The 13,409-nt window shown below is 45.6% G+C and overlaps 1 protein-coding gene across 1 annotated transcript in view; it reads left to right on the forward strand.

Annotated features, from left to right (window-relative positions):
- RP1L1 (RP1 like 1) overlaps positions 1-13,409 on the forward strand; it is a 52,920-nt gene that overhangs the window by 25,240 nt on the left and 14,271 nt on the right. The window contains exons 5-6 of the mRNA XM_054180152.1: positions 8-2,033; positions 3,480-3,991. Of these exons, the coding sequence (XP_054036127.1) occupies positions 8-2,033; positions 3,480-3,991 (2,538 nt within the window). The remainder of the gene's footprint in view (positions 1-7; positions 2,034-3,479; positions 3,992-13,409) is intronic.

Consider the following 13,409-nt stretch of genomic DNA (forward strand, 5'->3'; position numbering starts at 1 on the left):
CCTGAAGAAGAGACTGAAAAAGGGGTTGAAGAAGAGGCTGTAGAAGGGCCTGAAGAAGAGGCTGTAGAAGGGGCTGAAGTGGAAGCTGAAGAATGCATGAATCAAGAACAGGTCTCTGAGGTAGTGTCTGAAGCTGCCAAAGCTGACCAGGCAGAATGCAACGAGTCACTTGCATCCAGCCAAAATAATAACAAAAGAGACCTGCCAACCTCTGTCCAGACCTCTGTCCAGATCATGAAGGCTTTGCTCAGTTCAAAACATGAAGCAAAGTTTGATCGATCACACAGTCTTCCCGAAGTGTCTCCCACTATGGGGAGAAAACTAAGTAACTCTGCCAATATTTTGATTACTTGTCTTGCCAGTCTCCAGCTCCTTGATGAAGAGTCAGAAGATCCATCAGATAAATCAAAAGGTTTGAATAAGCCAAGGTATATGGAGCTGCTAAATATTTTTCAAGCCCTGTGGTTTGGCTGCACAGCTGACAATAGTGACCCAAGTTTAGGTCAAGAGGTAAGGGAACAGGTAAAGACAGCCTCTGTGTTTAAAGCCCCAAAGTATGTAGATTATGACTTCACTCCCATGTCTTCCTCTGGAGTTGATGTTAGCAGTGGTTCTGGTGGTTCAGGAGAAGAGATCACAGCTGGTGCCACTTTAATGGCACAGAAAAATGCTGAGCTCAAATCAGGTGGACAAATGGAAAATGTAGAGACAGGCACTGAAGTGACCGAGGCTGAGGAGCAAAGTAAAGAGGAGGAGCAGTCATTGCCACCTTCAACAGCTTGTTCAGAGTCACAAGGTGAGGAAAATGCACAGACTGTCAGAGAGGATTCTCTAGCTCAGGAGGCAGAAGAGAATAAGGAGGATGACTGCAGTAACTGTGAAAATGGTCAGGAGGAAATAGAAGAAAATGAGAGCAAAGAAAAGAGCACGTTAACTACAAATGGAGAACAAGAAGAAGCTGAAGCTGTGAATGATGAAATCCCCAAAGGAAATCTTGAAGAGGAAGCTGATCAGCTGGCCATTACTGATGATGCAAATGTCAATGATGCAGATTGTGGGACAGAGATGAAAGCTGAGCTGGAAGAGCAGCTTGAAAACGACTCTTCAAATGACCCAGAGCCCAAAGTCAATACAGCCAACAGTGTGGAAACATCCCTTGTGCAACAAAACTCAGTGGATCCAGACCCGGTCTGGGTCCTGAGACTGCTCAAGAAAATTGAGAAGGAGTTTATGACTCACTATGTCAGTGCCATGAATGAGTTCAAAGTCAGGTGGAACCTGCAGAACAACCAGCAGACGGATCAAATGATACTGGAGCTGAAGGAGGCCGTGAGCCAAAGGATCCAAAAAAGCATAGAGAAGGAGATGAGGAAGATCACATCCAGAGCAGGGAACAGGACACCGAGGCCTCCAGCTGAACCACTCAAGCGTGAGTCAACGCTCCAAACTGAGCAGAGGCGGCGGCGGCTGCAGACTATGCACAGAAAGTCACACTTCAATGACAAGAGTGCAACCCACACTAGGCTAGAGGACACATTAGACTTATCATTTCATGTGGCTGAAGACATAGAACTCAGTGAAGCTTTTGAGGCCAGTTTTAGTAAGCAAGCAAGTGAGGAGGAATACTGCCCGTGTGACTCTTGTGTCAGGAAAAAACTGGCTTCCAAGCCCCCACGAAACCCAGTGGTGGCCACCAATGCTCCAGTCATGAAAGCATTTGATTTACAGCAAATCCTGAGATTGAAGAAAAATGATAATGAGGATGCCTGTGTCTCAGAAGCAGCTCAGGACATCACAGAAGAAAATGAAGCAGAATTAAATACAGTTGGCAGCTCGGCCTTGAATGAAGATGGAGAAGGGCGTGAAAGATCAGAGAACAAAAGCTGTGAGATGGAGAATGAGGTCAAAGATGATGAAACCAAAGAAGAAGAAAAGGAAGAAGCAGAAGTAGGGGACGAAACAATAGAGGGAGAAGAAGAGGATACAAAAGAGGAGGAAGAACAGGAAAAGGAGGAGGAAATAATGGAGGCAGAAGAAGAGGAGAAGGAAACAAAAGAGGATGAGGAAGTGAAGGAGAAAGAGGAAGAAATGAACGACGAGGAGGAAGTGAAAGAGGAAGAGGTAGAAACAAAAGAGGAGGAAGAGAAGGAAAAAGAGGAAGAAGCAAAAGAGGAAGAGGAAGAAACTAAAGAGGAGACAACAGCGGATGAAGAAACAAAGGAGGAGGAAGAGGAAGAAACAAAGGAGGAAGTGAAGGAGGAGGAAGATATAAAAGAGGAGGAGGAAGTAAAGGAAGAAGAGGAAGAAACAAAAGAGGAGGATGTGAAGGAGGAGGAAGAAGAAGCAAAAGAAGAGGAGGATGTGAAGGAAGAGGAGGAAGTAAAGGAAGAAACAAAAGAGGAGGAGGAGGAAGTGAAGGAGGAAGAAGAAGAAACAAAAGAAGATGGGGAAGTAGAGGAAGAAACAAAGGAGGAGGTAAAGGAAGAAGAAGAAATAAAAGAGGAGGAGGAAATGAAGGAGGAGGAAGAAGCAAAAGAAGACGAGGATGTGAAGGAGGAAGAAACAAAAGAGGAGGAAGTAAAAGAGGAAGAAGAAGAAACAAAAGAGGAGGAGGAAGTGGAGGAGGAGGAAGAAACAAAAGAGGAGGAAGAGATGAAAGAGGAGGAGGAAGTAAAGGAGGATGAAGATGCAAAAGAAGAGGAGGAAGTCAAGGAAGAGGAGGAAGAAGAAACAAAAGAGGAGGATGAAGTAAAAGAGGAAGAAGAAGAAGAAACAAAAGAGGAAGAAGAAGAAACAAAAGAGGAGGAAGAAGAAACAAAAGAGGAGGAGGAAGTAAAAGAGGAGGAAGAAACAAAAGAGGAGGAGGAAGAAACAAAAGAGGAGGAGGAAGTAAAAGAGGAAGAAGAAGAAACAAAAGAGGAGGAGGAAGTAAAAGAGGAAGAAGAAGAAACAAAAGAGGAGGAGGAAGAAACAAAAGAGGAGAAGGAAGAAACAAAAGAGGAGGAGGAAGAAACAAAAGAGGAGGAGGAAGTAAAAGAGGAAGAAGAAGAAACAAAAGAGGAGGAGGAAGAAACAAAAGAGGAGGAGGAAGTAAAGGAAGAAGAGGGAGAAATAAAAGATGAGGAAATGAAGAAGGATGAAGAAGAAGCCGAAGAGGAGGAAGTGAAAGAGGAAGAAACAAAAGGAGAAGAGGAAGAAATAAAAGAGGAGGAAATGCAAGAAGAAGAAGAAAACCCAGAAAAGGATGAGGAAGAAGCACAAGAGGAAGCAAAAGCAGAGGAGGAAGCAAATGAGGAAGATGAAGAACATGTAGAAACTCAAAATGAAGGTCTGGAGCCTGAAGAAGTGTCCAAAGCTGAAGGCGAAGCTGAAAACGAAGCTGAAAAAACAGAGGAGCCAGAGGATGAGGAAGTTGGGGCTGATGCCAAGGAAGAGACATCAGAATGCAGGGAAGATGCTGATGGCTCCAAAACTAACAGTCCTGATGGAGATGGTGCAGAAGGAAAGGAAGCAGCTGAGCAGGATGAAGCTGAGTCTGAGGAAGACACAAACCCAGAAGGCGTATGTCCAGCTGAGGAGGGAAACGCCAGTGAAGGCGGCGACAAATTTGATGAGAACGATGAGGAGCCTGCCAGCGATGACCCTGACAAGGCACAGGGAAAACAGAAAGACAAAGGCCACAAGTTTTCTAAGAGAGCCTCAACCCTCAGAGGCAAAAAAGCCAGCAAAAGGCTCGAGACTCTGAACAAAGCAGCCTTCTCTTGTTACTCTTCTGTAGGAAATTTCTCACAGCAGTCCCAGAAGGGCTCTGAAGATGAAGGTGAAGAGGAATGCAATGAAGACAATGACCCCACGAGCAGCCATCCCAACGCAGAGGCTCCAAGCAGTGAGAGCAGCAAACCCTCACAGATGTATCCTGAGAGTGAGGAAGAAGACAAAGCCTCTTCATGCACTGATTCTTTAGGGGATGAGGACCAGGCAGGTGCTGAAGGTGCAGATCCAAAGGAGGCTGAGGGCACTGCTGAAGTCCAGGATTCCAAAAAGAAAGAAGATTCTGATAAGATTGACCAGGATGACCTGGACTTCTAGAACTGCTTATCAAAAACTGCTTTTTTCCTTTCTTCATTTCTTTTTTCTTTTTGAAAGTATATTTTCATGACATATTACAGTATCTCCAGTGAATTGAAACATCATAACTGGCTTTTCTTCTGAGTTAAATGTGGTAAACTTCATCCTGTAACGTTGCAATTACCTGCCCTCATTTCTAGAGGGCTAGTAAACTCATTAAGATTTAGTGGTTTCAATAGAAAAATGGTTGGGGGAAAGGGAAGGCTGTTTTGTTTGTGATACCTTCTTGTTCCCACTCTTTAAGCCATGCTGTTTGCTGCTTGAGCGATCTGTGGCTCTACTGGGCATCATCTCTGAGTGACTTCAGGATGCCTTTTGCCTGTTGCATGCCATTTTCCTGGAAAGATTGCCAATCCACAGACAAGTGACAAAATCTGGATTAATTGCCAAAGTCTGGTTAGAGCCCACAGAGATTTACATTCACTTCCTCCACCTTACCCTACCCTACCCTACCCTACCCTACCCTACCCTACTCTACCCCACCCTACCCTACCTCCTCTGTACCCAGAAAAAGGGTCTGACACATCAAAGTTTTTCCTCTCATCCCCTATTTTGCTTTAGCAGAGGTTGAGTTCATTCCTCACTTCATTGGAAACCCTCAGCACCAAGAGAGGTCACTCCAGTAGATCTGTCCTCTTCCAGATCATCCATTTGTACTGTGCTCCTCACTGTAGTATGTAATCATGTAGCAGTAGATATAAAAGATCAAGTATCTCACTTCTCAGGTGCAACCAAGTGGTTGCAATGTCAACCAAATTAGCAATCAGTAAAATTCAGTTCCTTGTGGTCACCTTTGCTATGCCAATGATGGTATCTAAGCACTTTAAGATCATCCTGGATCCCTCAGACAAGTTTGCACAAGGCCCTGTTCTGATGCTAATAGGATGTGCAGTTGCTCAGTGCCTCACCCTTGCAGACAGCCACTAAAATTTAAACTAATTATGCCTCTAACATGGAAAAGGTTTGGGGCACTTCAGCCTGGAGAAGTGAAGGCTCCCAGAAGACCTTTTAGAGGCCATTCAGTACCTGAAGGGGGCCTACAAGAATCACAGAATCACCAAGGTTGGAAGAGATCTCAAAGATCATCAAGTTCAACCTGGCACCACAGACCTCATGACTAAACCATGGCACCAAGTGCCACGTCCAATCCCCTCTTGAACACCTCCAGGGATGGTGACTCCACCACCTCCCTGGCCAGCACATTCCAATGGCTAACAACTCTCTCAGTGAAGAACTTTCTCCTCACCTCCAGCCTAAACCTCCCCTGGCACAGCTTGAGACTGTGTCCTCTTGTTCTGGTGCTGGTTGCCTGGAAGAAGAGACCAACCCACTCCTGTCTACAGCCTCCCTTCAGGTAGTTGTAGACAGCAATAAGGTCTCCCCTGAGCCTCCTCTTCTCCAGGCTGAACAACCCCAGCTCCCTCAGCCTCTCCTCAGAGGGCTGTGCTTGAGGCCTCTCACCAGCCTCGTTGCCCTTCTCTGGACAAAGAATGTTTACAGGGCTTGTAGTGATAGGATGAGAGGGCATGGCTTTAAGATGGAAGAAGGGAGATTTAGTCTGGATATTGGGAAGAAATTCTTTACAGTGAGTGTGGTGAGAGAAAGGAACAGGTTGCCCAGAGAGGCTGTGGATGTCCCTTTCCTGGCAGCGTTCAAGGCCAGTCTGGATGAGGCTCTGAGTAACCTGCTCTAGTGGAAGGTGTCCTTGCCTATGGCAGGGGGGGTTGGAACCAGGTGATCTTTTAGGTCCCTTCCAACCCAAACCATTCCATGGTTTTATGATTTGTGCTGCAGCAAACAGCTGGAAGAAGCTCCCACATTTACTGGACAGGCTGGACTTGACAAACCATGGTAGAGCTTCAAACTTCATTTAGCAACTGGGTTGGGGTGCTTTTTTTGCCAGATTATATCTTTCTTTTATTTTTTTCCTCCCTGGGGCAACATACACAATTCTGAATAAATGCTCAGCTAACTCCAGGATGTTTAACCATACCTCAGCTCCATTTTATCAATAATTTACAGGGAGGGGAAAAAAAACCCAACTCCACAAAACCAGCAAAAGACTAAGAGAGGGTGAAAACAAAATGCCTTAAATTGTGTGGTGAAAACAGTGTGTGTGTAGCATCGTGTCAGGTTTGTGAACGTGCATGCAGCTGTGTTGAAATAATCAATCTTCAAAATCAAACAAGGAATACTGTTATCATTTGAAGAATCCATGTCTTAAACTCACAGCCCATCAGTTCATTCCCAGGTGTAAGATGAATTTCACTCGAGAACTGGGGCTCAGCCCCAGAGGTGCAGTACTGAGAAATAGGGCTCTAGGTGGAACAGTCAGTGGAGAGACAGGTCTTGACTGAGCTGCCCTCACAAAGGCTTACAGTGCCAACTGGGATCCCTCAGACAGTCTGGGACAACCACATCATCCACAAGACTAAGAGGCTGATCATATCTGGGCTTTGCTAAGTTAAGATCTAAGTTAAGAAGGTAAGATCTTGGCAACTCTGTTCACCTGGTGCATGTTTGGGTATTCCTAAGACATCTCAGGTGGAACTCTCTAGATGCAACTTAGTTGAACCCTGACTATCTCCAAATCTGCTATCTTCTTTCACCTGATAGTCTTAGTTCTGTGATTTGGTTTGGTTTTCTGTAGACATATCCATATCTAAGATATTTAGTGCCAGCTGAGATGGCCTAGGGAATTCAGTATCATGTCCCTGGTTATAGCCAGGTCAGAGTTGGTCTCTTCTTCCAAGTAACCAGCACCAGAACAAGAGGACATAGTCTCAAGCTGCACCAGGGGAGGTTTAGGCTGGATGTTAGGAAGAAGTTCTTCACAGAAAGAGTGATTGGCCATTGGATTGGACTGCCCAGGGAGGTGGTAGAGTCACCATCACTGGAAGTGTTTAAGAAGAGACTGGATGAGGCACTTGGTGCCATGGTTTAGTTGATTAGATGGTGTTGGGTGATAGGCTGCACTTGATGATCTCAAAGGTCTTTTCCAACCTGGGTAATTCTGTATTCTGTAAATGGGTGCAGATTTCTTCTATGTCCAAAGTCATCTCATGAGCTTCTTGCAAATGTCAGGGATACCTTATTGGACTGTTAAAATGCATTAATCATGGACCTAAACCCAACCTGAATCCATCCCTAGAATTGTGTAAACAGATCCTACCTCTAGAGACTGAAGTGCAAGGTCAAAACTCAACTGCCTTTGAGCTGTTACAGTTAACTTCAGTTGGCATCTAAGCACCACACAGCGACTTGCTCACTCCCCGCTCATGGAATGGGGGAGAGAATCAGAAGGCTAAGAATGAGAAAAACAAACAACCAAACAAACAAATCTCATTGGTTCAGATACAGAGAGTTTCATGGGTAAAATCAAAGCTGTGCTCATAAGCGAAGCAAAACAAGGAAGTCATTCAGCACTTCCTGTTGGCAGGCAGGTGTTCAGGTGTCTTCAGGGAAGCCAAGCTTCATCACAAGGAACAGTGACTTGTCAAAAAAACATGCCACCACACCAAACATCCCCTTCTTCCTCCTTCTTCCCCCAGCTTTATGTGTTAAGCACAATATCACATGGTATGGAACATCCCTTTGTGCAGTTGGGGTTGATTGTCTCCGCTGTGTCGCCTCCCAGCCTCTTATTCACCCTCAGACTGCTTGCTTGTGAGGTGAGGAGCGGAGAAGTCCTTGACTCTGTGTAATCAGGGGAGGTTTAAGCTGGATGTTAGGAAGAAGTTCTTCACAGAAAGAGTGATTGGCTATTGGAATGGGCTGTCCAGGGAGGTGGTGGAGTCACCATCACTGGAGGAGTTTAGGAAGAGAGTGGACGGGGTGCTTGGTGCCATGGTTTAGTTGATTAGATGGTGTCCGGTGATGGGTTGGACTTGATGATCTTGAAGGTCTTTTCCAACCTGGTTAATTCTAATTCTAATCACTGTTCAATAGTAACTACTACTACTACAACTATGACTACAACTACTACTACTGCTATCCCTGAAATATCAACGCTGTTTCCAGAATAAATCCAAAATCCAGCCCTATGTAAGCTATGATGGAGAGAATGATCTCTACCTCAGTCAAACCCAGCCCAACAGGACATGCAAAACTTACTCTCTCTGACACAGAAATATTCATGAGCTTCCTACTACCTCAATATTGCACTCACAGCTTAATTCCCCACATCTAGAGTACACAATGAGCACCATACCTACTCCAAGGACCAGTCCTGTAACTTCTTTACTATTCAAAATCCCTTCAAGGTGCTATTGGAAGATTCAGACATTGTGGTACATGAGCTCAGTTCTGGGCCTTGCAGAAAAGTGAACATAACTTGTTTGAGCTGAATTTGATTGCAAATGCCTTCAAGCACCCACCATTCACAAAACTTGGTAGTGCTACTGAATCCTCCTTGTCTAGACTTATGCTCATGGTTAAAAACAGCACCCAAAGCATCAGTGATCACTGTCTGGGTCAGAAAGAATCAGTGCTGCAGGGCAGTTTTCCCCTTCTGTAACCATGTCCCATGACATCAGTATTCTGACTCACTATTAAGCTTTTCCAATGTTTCCACACACCAATTCCAAAACACTTTTTAAGGTGTCCATCATGAGAAATGTGAAAAATACCTTAACTGACTCATAATTAAGGGAAAGCCATCAAGGAGAGGGACTGTTTACAAAGGCCTGCAGTGATAGGGGGCAGTGGCTTCAAGCTAGAAAAGAGCAGTTTTAGATTGGATGTTAGGAACAGGTTCTTTACTATGAGGGTGGTGGAACACTGGAGCAGGTTGCCCAGGGAGATGGTTGGGGCCCCATCCCTGGAGATATTCAAAGTGGGGCTCTGGGCAGCCTGATCTAGTTGAGGATACCCCTGTTTACTGCAGAGGGGGGTGGACTGAATGATGTCTAGAGGTCCCTTCCAACCCAGAACATTCTAGGATTCTATGATTCTAATGTCTGCTTTGTGACACATCTGTTCTTGCAGTATTCAGAAAGGCACTGACCTGGGTAGTCATAACTCTCACCTTGGTATGAGACATACCCTGGAAGTGATGACTTTAAACATGTCTGGTGAAGATGTGTCCCTCTGAGACTGTCATCCAGGCTCCCATTATAACCAGAAGGGGGAGAGAGGCAAAAAAAAGAGCATGATTCATCTGCTATAGAGAGCTGCACTAGAAGGGGACAAATTACTACCTCAGCAGGTCTGTTTCTCTCTGCTGAGTGCACAGGTAATCTAGACAAGTTGCTCAGATGGAGGTGTCTCATGTGGGAAGAGCTGCATCCCAGCATAGCAACTACCCAAAAGCACCTTACGATGTTTAGGGTGGTGACCTGCAAACTGCCAGGCAAGAACAGCTCAAGCCAGGCATCCCATGGAAGTTTTAGAAACGTTGGTTGGCTTCAAGATCCCCCCTCTTTGCTGCTGATAAAAGTCACTGGCTGGAACTTAACAGGTTAGTGAAAGGGTGAAATTTCCCAGGATTTGTTCTCCAGCTGTTGACTTTGCTCACTTTAAAGCTGCTTGTGCATAGTCAACATCACACCCTGTTGAGTCAGTAAGTTTCCTGGTTGCAGCATAACCAAGGAGAAAGAAATACAGTAAAACACACAAATGCACTGAAAACTCAAATCACCTGAGTTTCTCACCATGAGACCTGTCCCACTCATAAGGCCAGAGAATCAGAGAATGTTTTGAGTTGGAAGGGACCTTTAAAGGTCATCTAGTCCAAACCCACTGCAGTGATCAGGGACATCTTCAGCTAGATCATGTTGCTCAAAGCCCTGTCCAACCTGATCTGGAATGATTCTAGGGATGGAGCATCTATCATCTCCCTGGGAAATTTCTGCCAGTGTTACACCATCCTGTAAATTTCTTCCTTGTATCTAGTCTGAATCTATTTGCTTTTAGATTAAAACCATCCTTCTCCTTACTTTTAGATTAAAACCACCACCCCTTGCCCTCTCATAACATCCCCTGCTAAAAGTCTGTCCTCAACTTTCTTGTAGTCCCCCTTTAAGTACTGGAAAGCTGCAATAACGTCTCCCTCATCTCACATCTTTTTGTCAGGGTTTCTGCCTAGGCAGTGACTCACAATTGTGCCTGTCCCCACCAGGGCAGTATCGGCTCTGCACCCATTCACACTGCTTACAAAAAGCCCCATTCAGACGGGCTGGGGAGGAGCCACACTGTTGATCCAGGAGATAGATGTTGCTGGAGTAGGTGTTTCTTTCCTCCATCATCTCTCCCAGGATTGCTCAGAGCATCTGTGGCTGAAGCACGCAGCTGAAAAGGATCCCTGGCAGTCACATCTCTCGCACTTGCACCGCTTCCAAAGTTTGCATTTCCCCTTGGCTGCTGTGACTCACACACGTGCCTGGTCTTGCAGCTCCCCTCTCCCTCTTCCAGCACGGGAACACGTGTTACCAGCCAGCTCCAGAGCCCTCATGTTTAGAGGGGCTGGGAAGATAATGCATGTCACCACCTGGAAGGGATTACGGCCCCTGTCTGTCAGCAGAGCTGAGCAGGAGGGAGGAGAGGCAATGTGAGACTTGCACAGCTGGACAGTGTGCTGGGCTGTGTGGAGCTCTGTGGCACAGCTTGCTGTGCATTCCTGCCTGTCTTTTGGGAGGGTTGTTTGGTTGCTTCGTACCAGCCAGACAAATCACTTCAGGATGTATGTTGAGTTTATTTGCTTGTTTGGTTTTTGATTAGGGAATACTCAGTGGAAGTGTAAACCACTGAAAGGGAAGAAATTGTGCTATATAGCTGAGGTCCTCACAGATGTGTGCAGGTAGAAAATTGTGGTAGTTTTAGGCTGATGCCTGGGGTAATTTCAACCCACCACAACACTGCTCTCATACTTGGAGAGCCATAATATCCCTTTCTTGCAGGGGGTTGGTCTCTTCTTCTATGGGACAAGTGACAGGACAAGAGGAAATGCCCTCAAGTGGCACCAGGAGAGGTTTAGGTTGGACATTAGAAGAAACTTCTTCACTGAAAGGATTCTCAAACACTGGAACAGACTCCCCAAGGAAGTGGTTGAATCACAGTCCCTGGAGAGGTTTAAAAGCCCTATGAGGAGAGGCTGAGGGAGATGGGGTTGCTTAGCCTGGAGAAGAGGAGGCTCAGAGGAGACCTCATGGCTGTCTACAGCTACCTGAAAGGAGGTTGGAGCCAGGTGGGGGTTGGTCTCTTCTCCCAGGCAACCAGCACCAGAACAAGAGGACACAGTCTCAAGCTGCACCAGGGGAGGTTTAGGCTGGAGGTGAGGAGAAAGTTCTTCACAGAGAGAGTTGTTAGGCATTGGAATGTGCTGCCCAGGGAGGTGGTGGAGTCACCATCCCTGGAGGTGTTCAAGAGGGGATTGGACGTGGCACTTGGTGCCATGGTTTAGTAGTCATGAGGTGTTGGGTGACAGGTTGGACTTGATGAGCTTTGAGGTCTTTTCCAACCTTATTGATTCTATGATTCTATGAAAGTGGTGCTGAGTGACATGGTTTAGCACCAGTCTTGGCAGCATTAGATAATGGTTGAACCAAATGACCTTATAGGTCTTTTCCAACAGAATTCATGTTATGAATCTATGAAAGAGTCCTGTAGGTGGATCAATGTTGGCCTAGCACCATATCTGGCTGGAAATGCTTTAGGGAGAGAGTTGGGCTAGATGATCTAAGAGGCCACCATTCTGTGATTCTGTCAAATCCTAGCTGCCTTACAGGAAGGAGCTGGTTTGCTGTTACTTCTGGATCTCAGACTCCTCCAGTAGGCTTTGTTATGGAGGACTGTGAGAGTTTCCCAGGTGGTTGTGTATGTGTCCTGCAAGCTTCCTCCACCATATGAAGGTGGAGAACTTCCACTGTAGGCCTTGGTGGCTCCTTGGTAAGTGGAAAGAATAAGTGCTCCTCCTAACATAGGGTTAGGAATGGGACAGAAAAACTCAAATACAAGCTCAAATACAAGCTCCAAACCCAGACATTTTGGAGTGGTAGCATTTTGTTCCAATGTTTTTGAGCAACGTTTTACCGGCCTTTCAGTACTTAAAAGGGCTTTTAAGAAAGATGAGGACAATCTCTTTAGCAGGGCCTGTTACCACAGGACAATAGGTAACAGCTTTAAACTAAAAGAGGGGAGATTTAGACTAGATGGAAGGAAGAAATTGTTTGCAGTGAGCATAGTGAAACACTGACCCATGTTGCCCAGAGAGGTGATAGATATCCCATCCCTGGAAACATTCCAGGTCGTGTTGGATGTAGCTCTGAGCAATCTGATTGAAGATATCCCTCCTCCTGCAGGGGGGTTGGGCTAGATAACCCTACAAGATCCTTCCCACCCAAACTGTTCTATGATTCAATGATTCTGTGAAAAGTGCAACACTAGTATCCTGCAGCAAGACAGGTCTTGGAGGTAAGTACATCAGTCTCCTTACTCCTCCAGAGAGGTACATCCTCCTAGATGCAGGAGGAGTGGGCTGTGGTTAGATCATGAGACATGGAATGCACAGGAATGGTCTAAAGAGTTCTACATGACCACACATTGCATCTTTGTCAGCAGCCAGTCCCTGCAGTCCCTGCAATTTTCTCCTCCTCCCAAGTTAGATGCCTAGAATAGAATAGAATAGAATGGATAGAATAGAATGGAATTAACCAGGTTGGAAAAGACCTTTGAGATCATTGAGTTCAACCTATCACCCAACACCATCTCATCAACTAAATCATGGCACCAAGCACCCCATCCAGTCTCTTCCTAAACACCTCCAGTGATGGTGACTCCACCACTTCAATGGGCAGCACATTCCAATGGCCAATCACTCTTTCTAAGAAGAACTTCTTCCTAACATCCAACCTAAACATGAAATCTAAACTAGTAGGAATGGATATCTAAGAAGATCTGGAACAATAACAAGCTGCTTGGGGAACTTTCTCCACCTATTCTGTTTGAGCCATCTTGCTGCTGCTGAATAAATAATCCCAGAGTCAGGACATACTCAGGAGAGGAGGATGCTCAGATGCTGGGCTTCTGAAGGGTGAATGATTCAGTATTTTACATCCTAGAGAAGCCTCAAACACTAAGATAACTTCTAAGCTGTGTCCACCCAACACAGGCTTTCCAGGAAGTGACTTGACCAGTAACTCCCTAATTATTTAGGTCTCTGTTATTTCAGAGTGAAGAGCTGTATCTATACATGTCCTCCATATGCAAGGGAAAGAGGGAGGAATTCCTGATATCCCAAACCTTGTGTCCAAGACAAAAGGAGAGGTATTTTCTGTGATCCTCTA

Source organism: Dryobates pubescens, chromosome 3, assembly GCF_014839835.1.
Source record: "Dryobates pubescens isolate bDryPub1 chromosome 3, bDryPub1.pri, whole genome shotgun sequence".
Classification (NCBI taxonomy): domain Eukaryota; kingdom Metazoa; phylum Chordata; class Aves; order Piciformes; family Picidae; genus Dryobates; species Dryobates pubescens.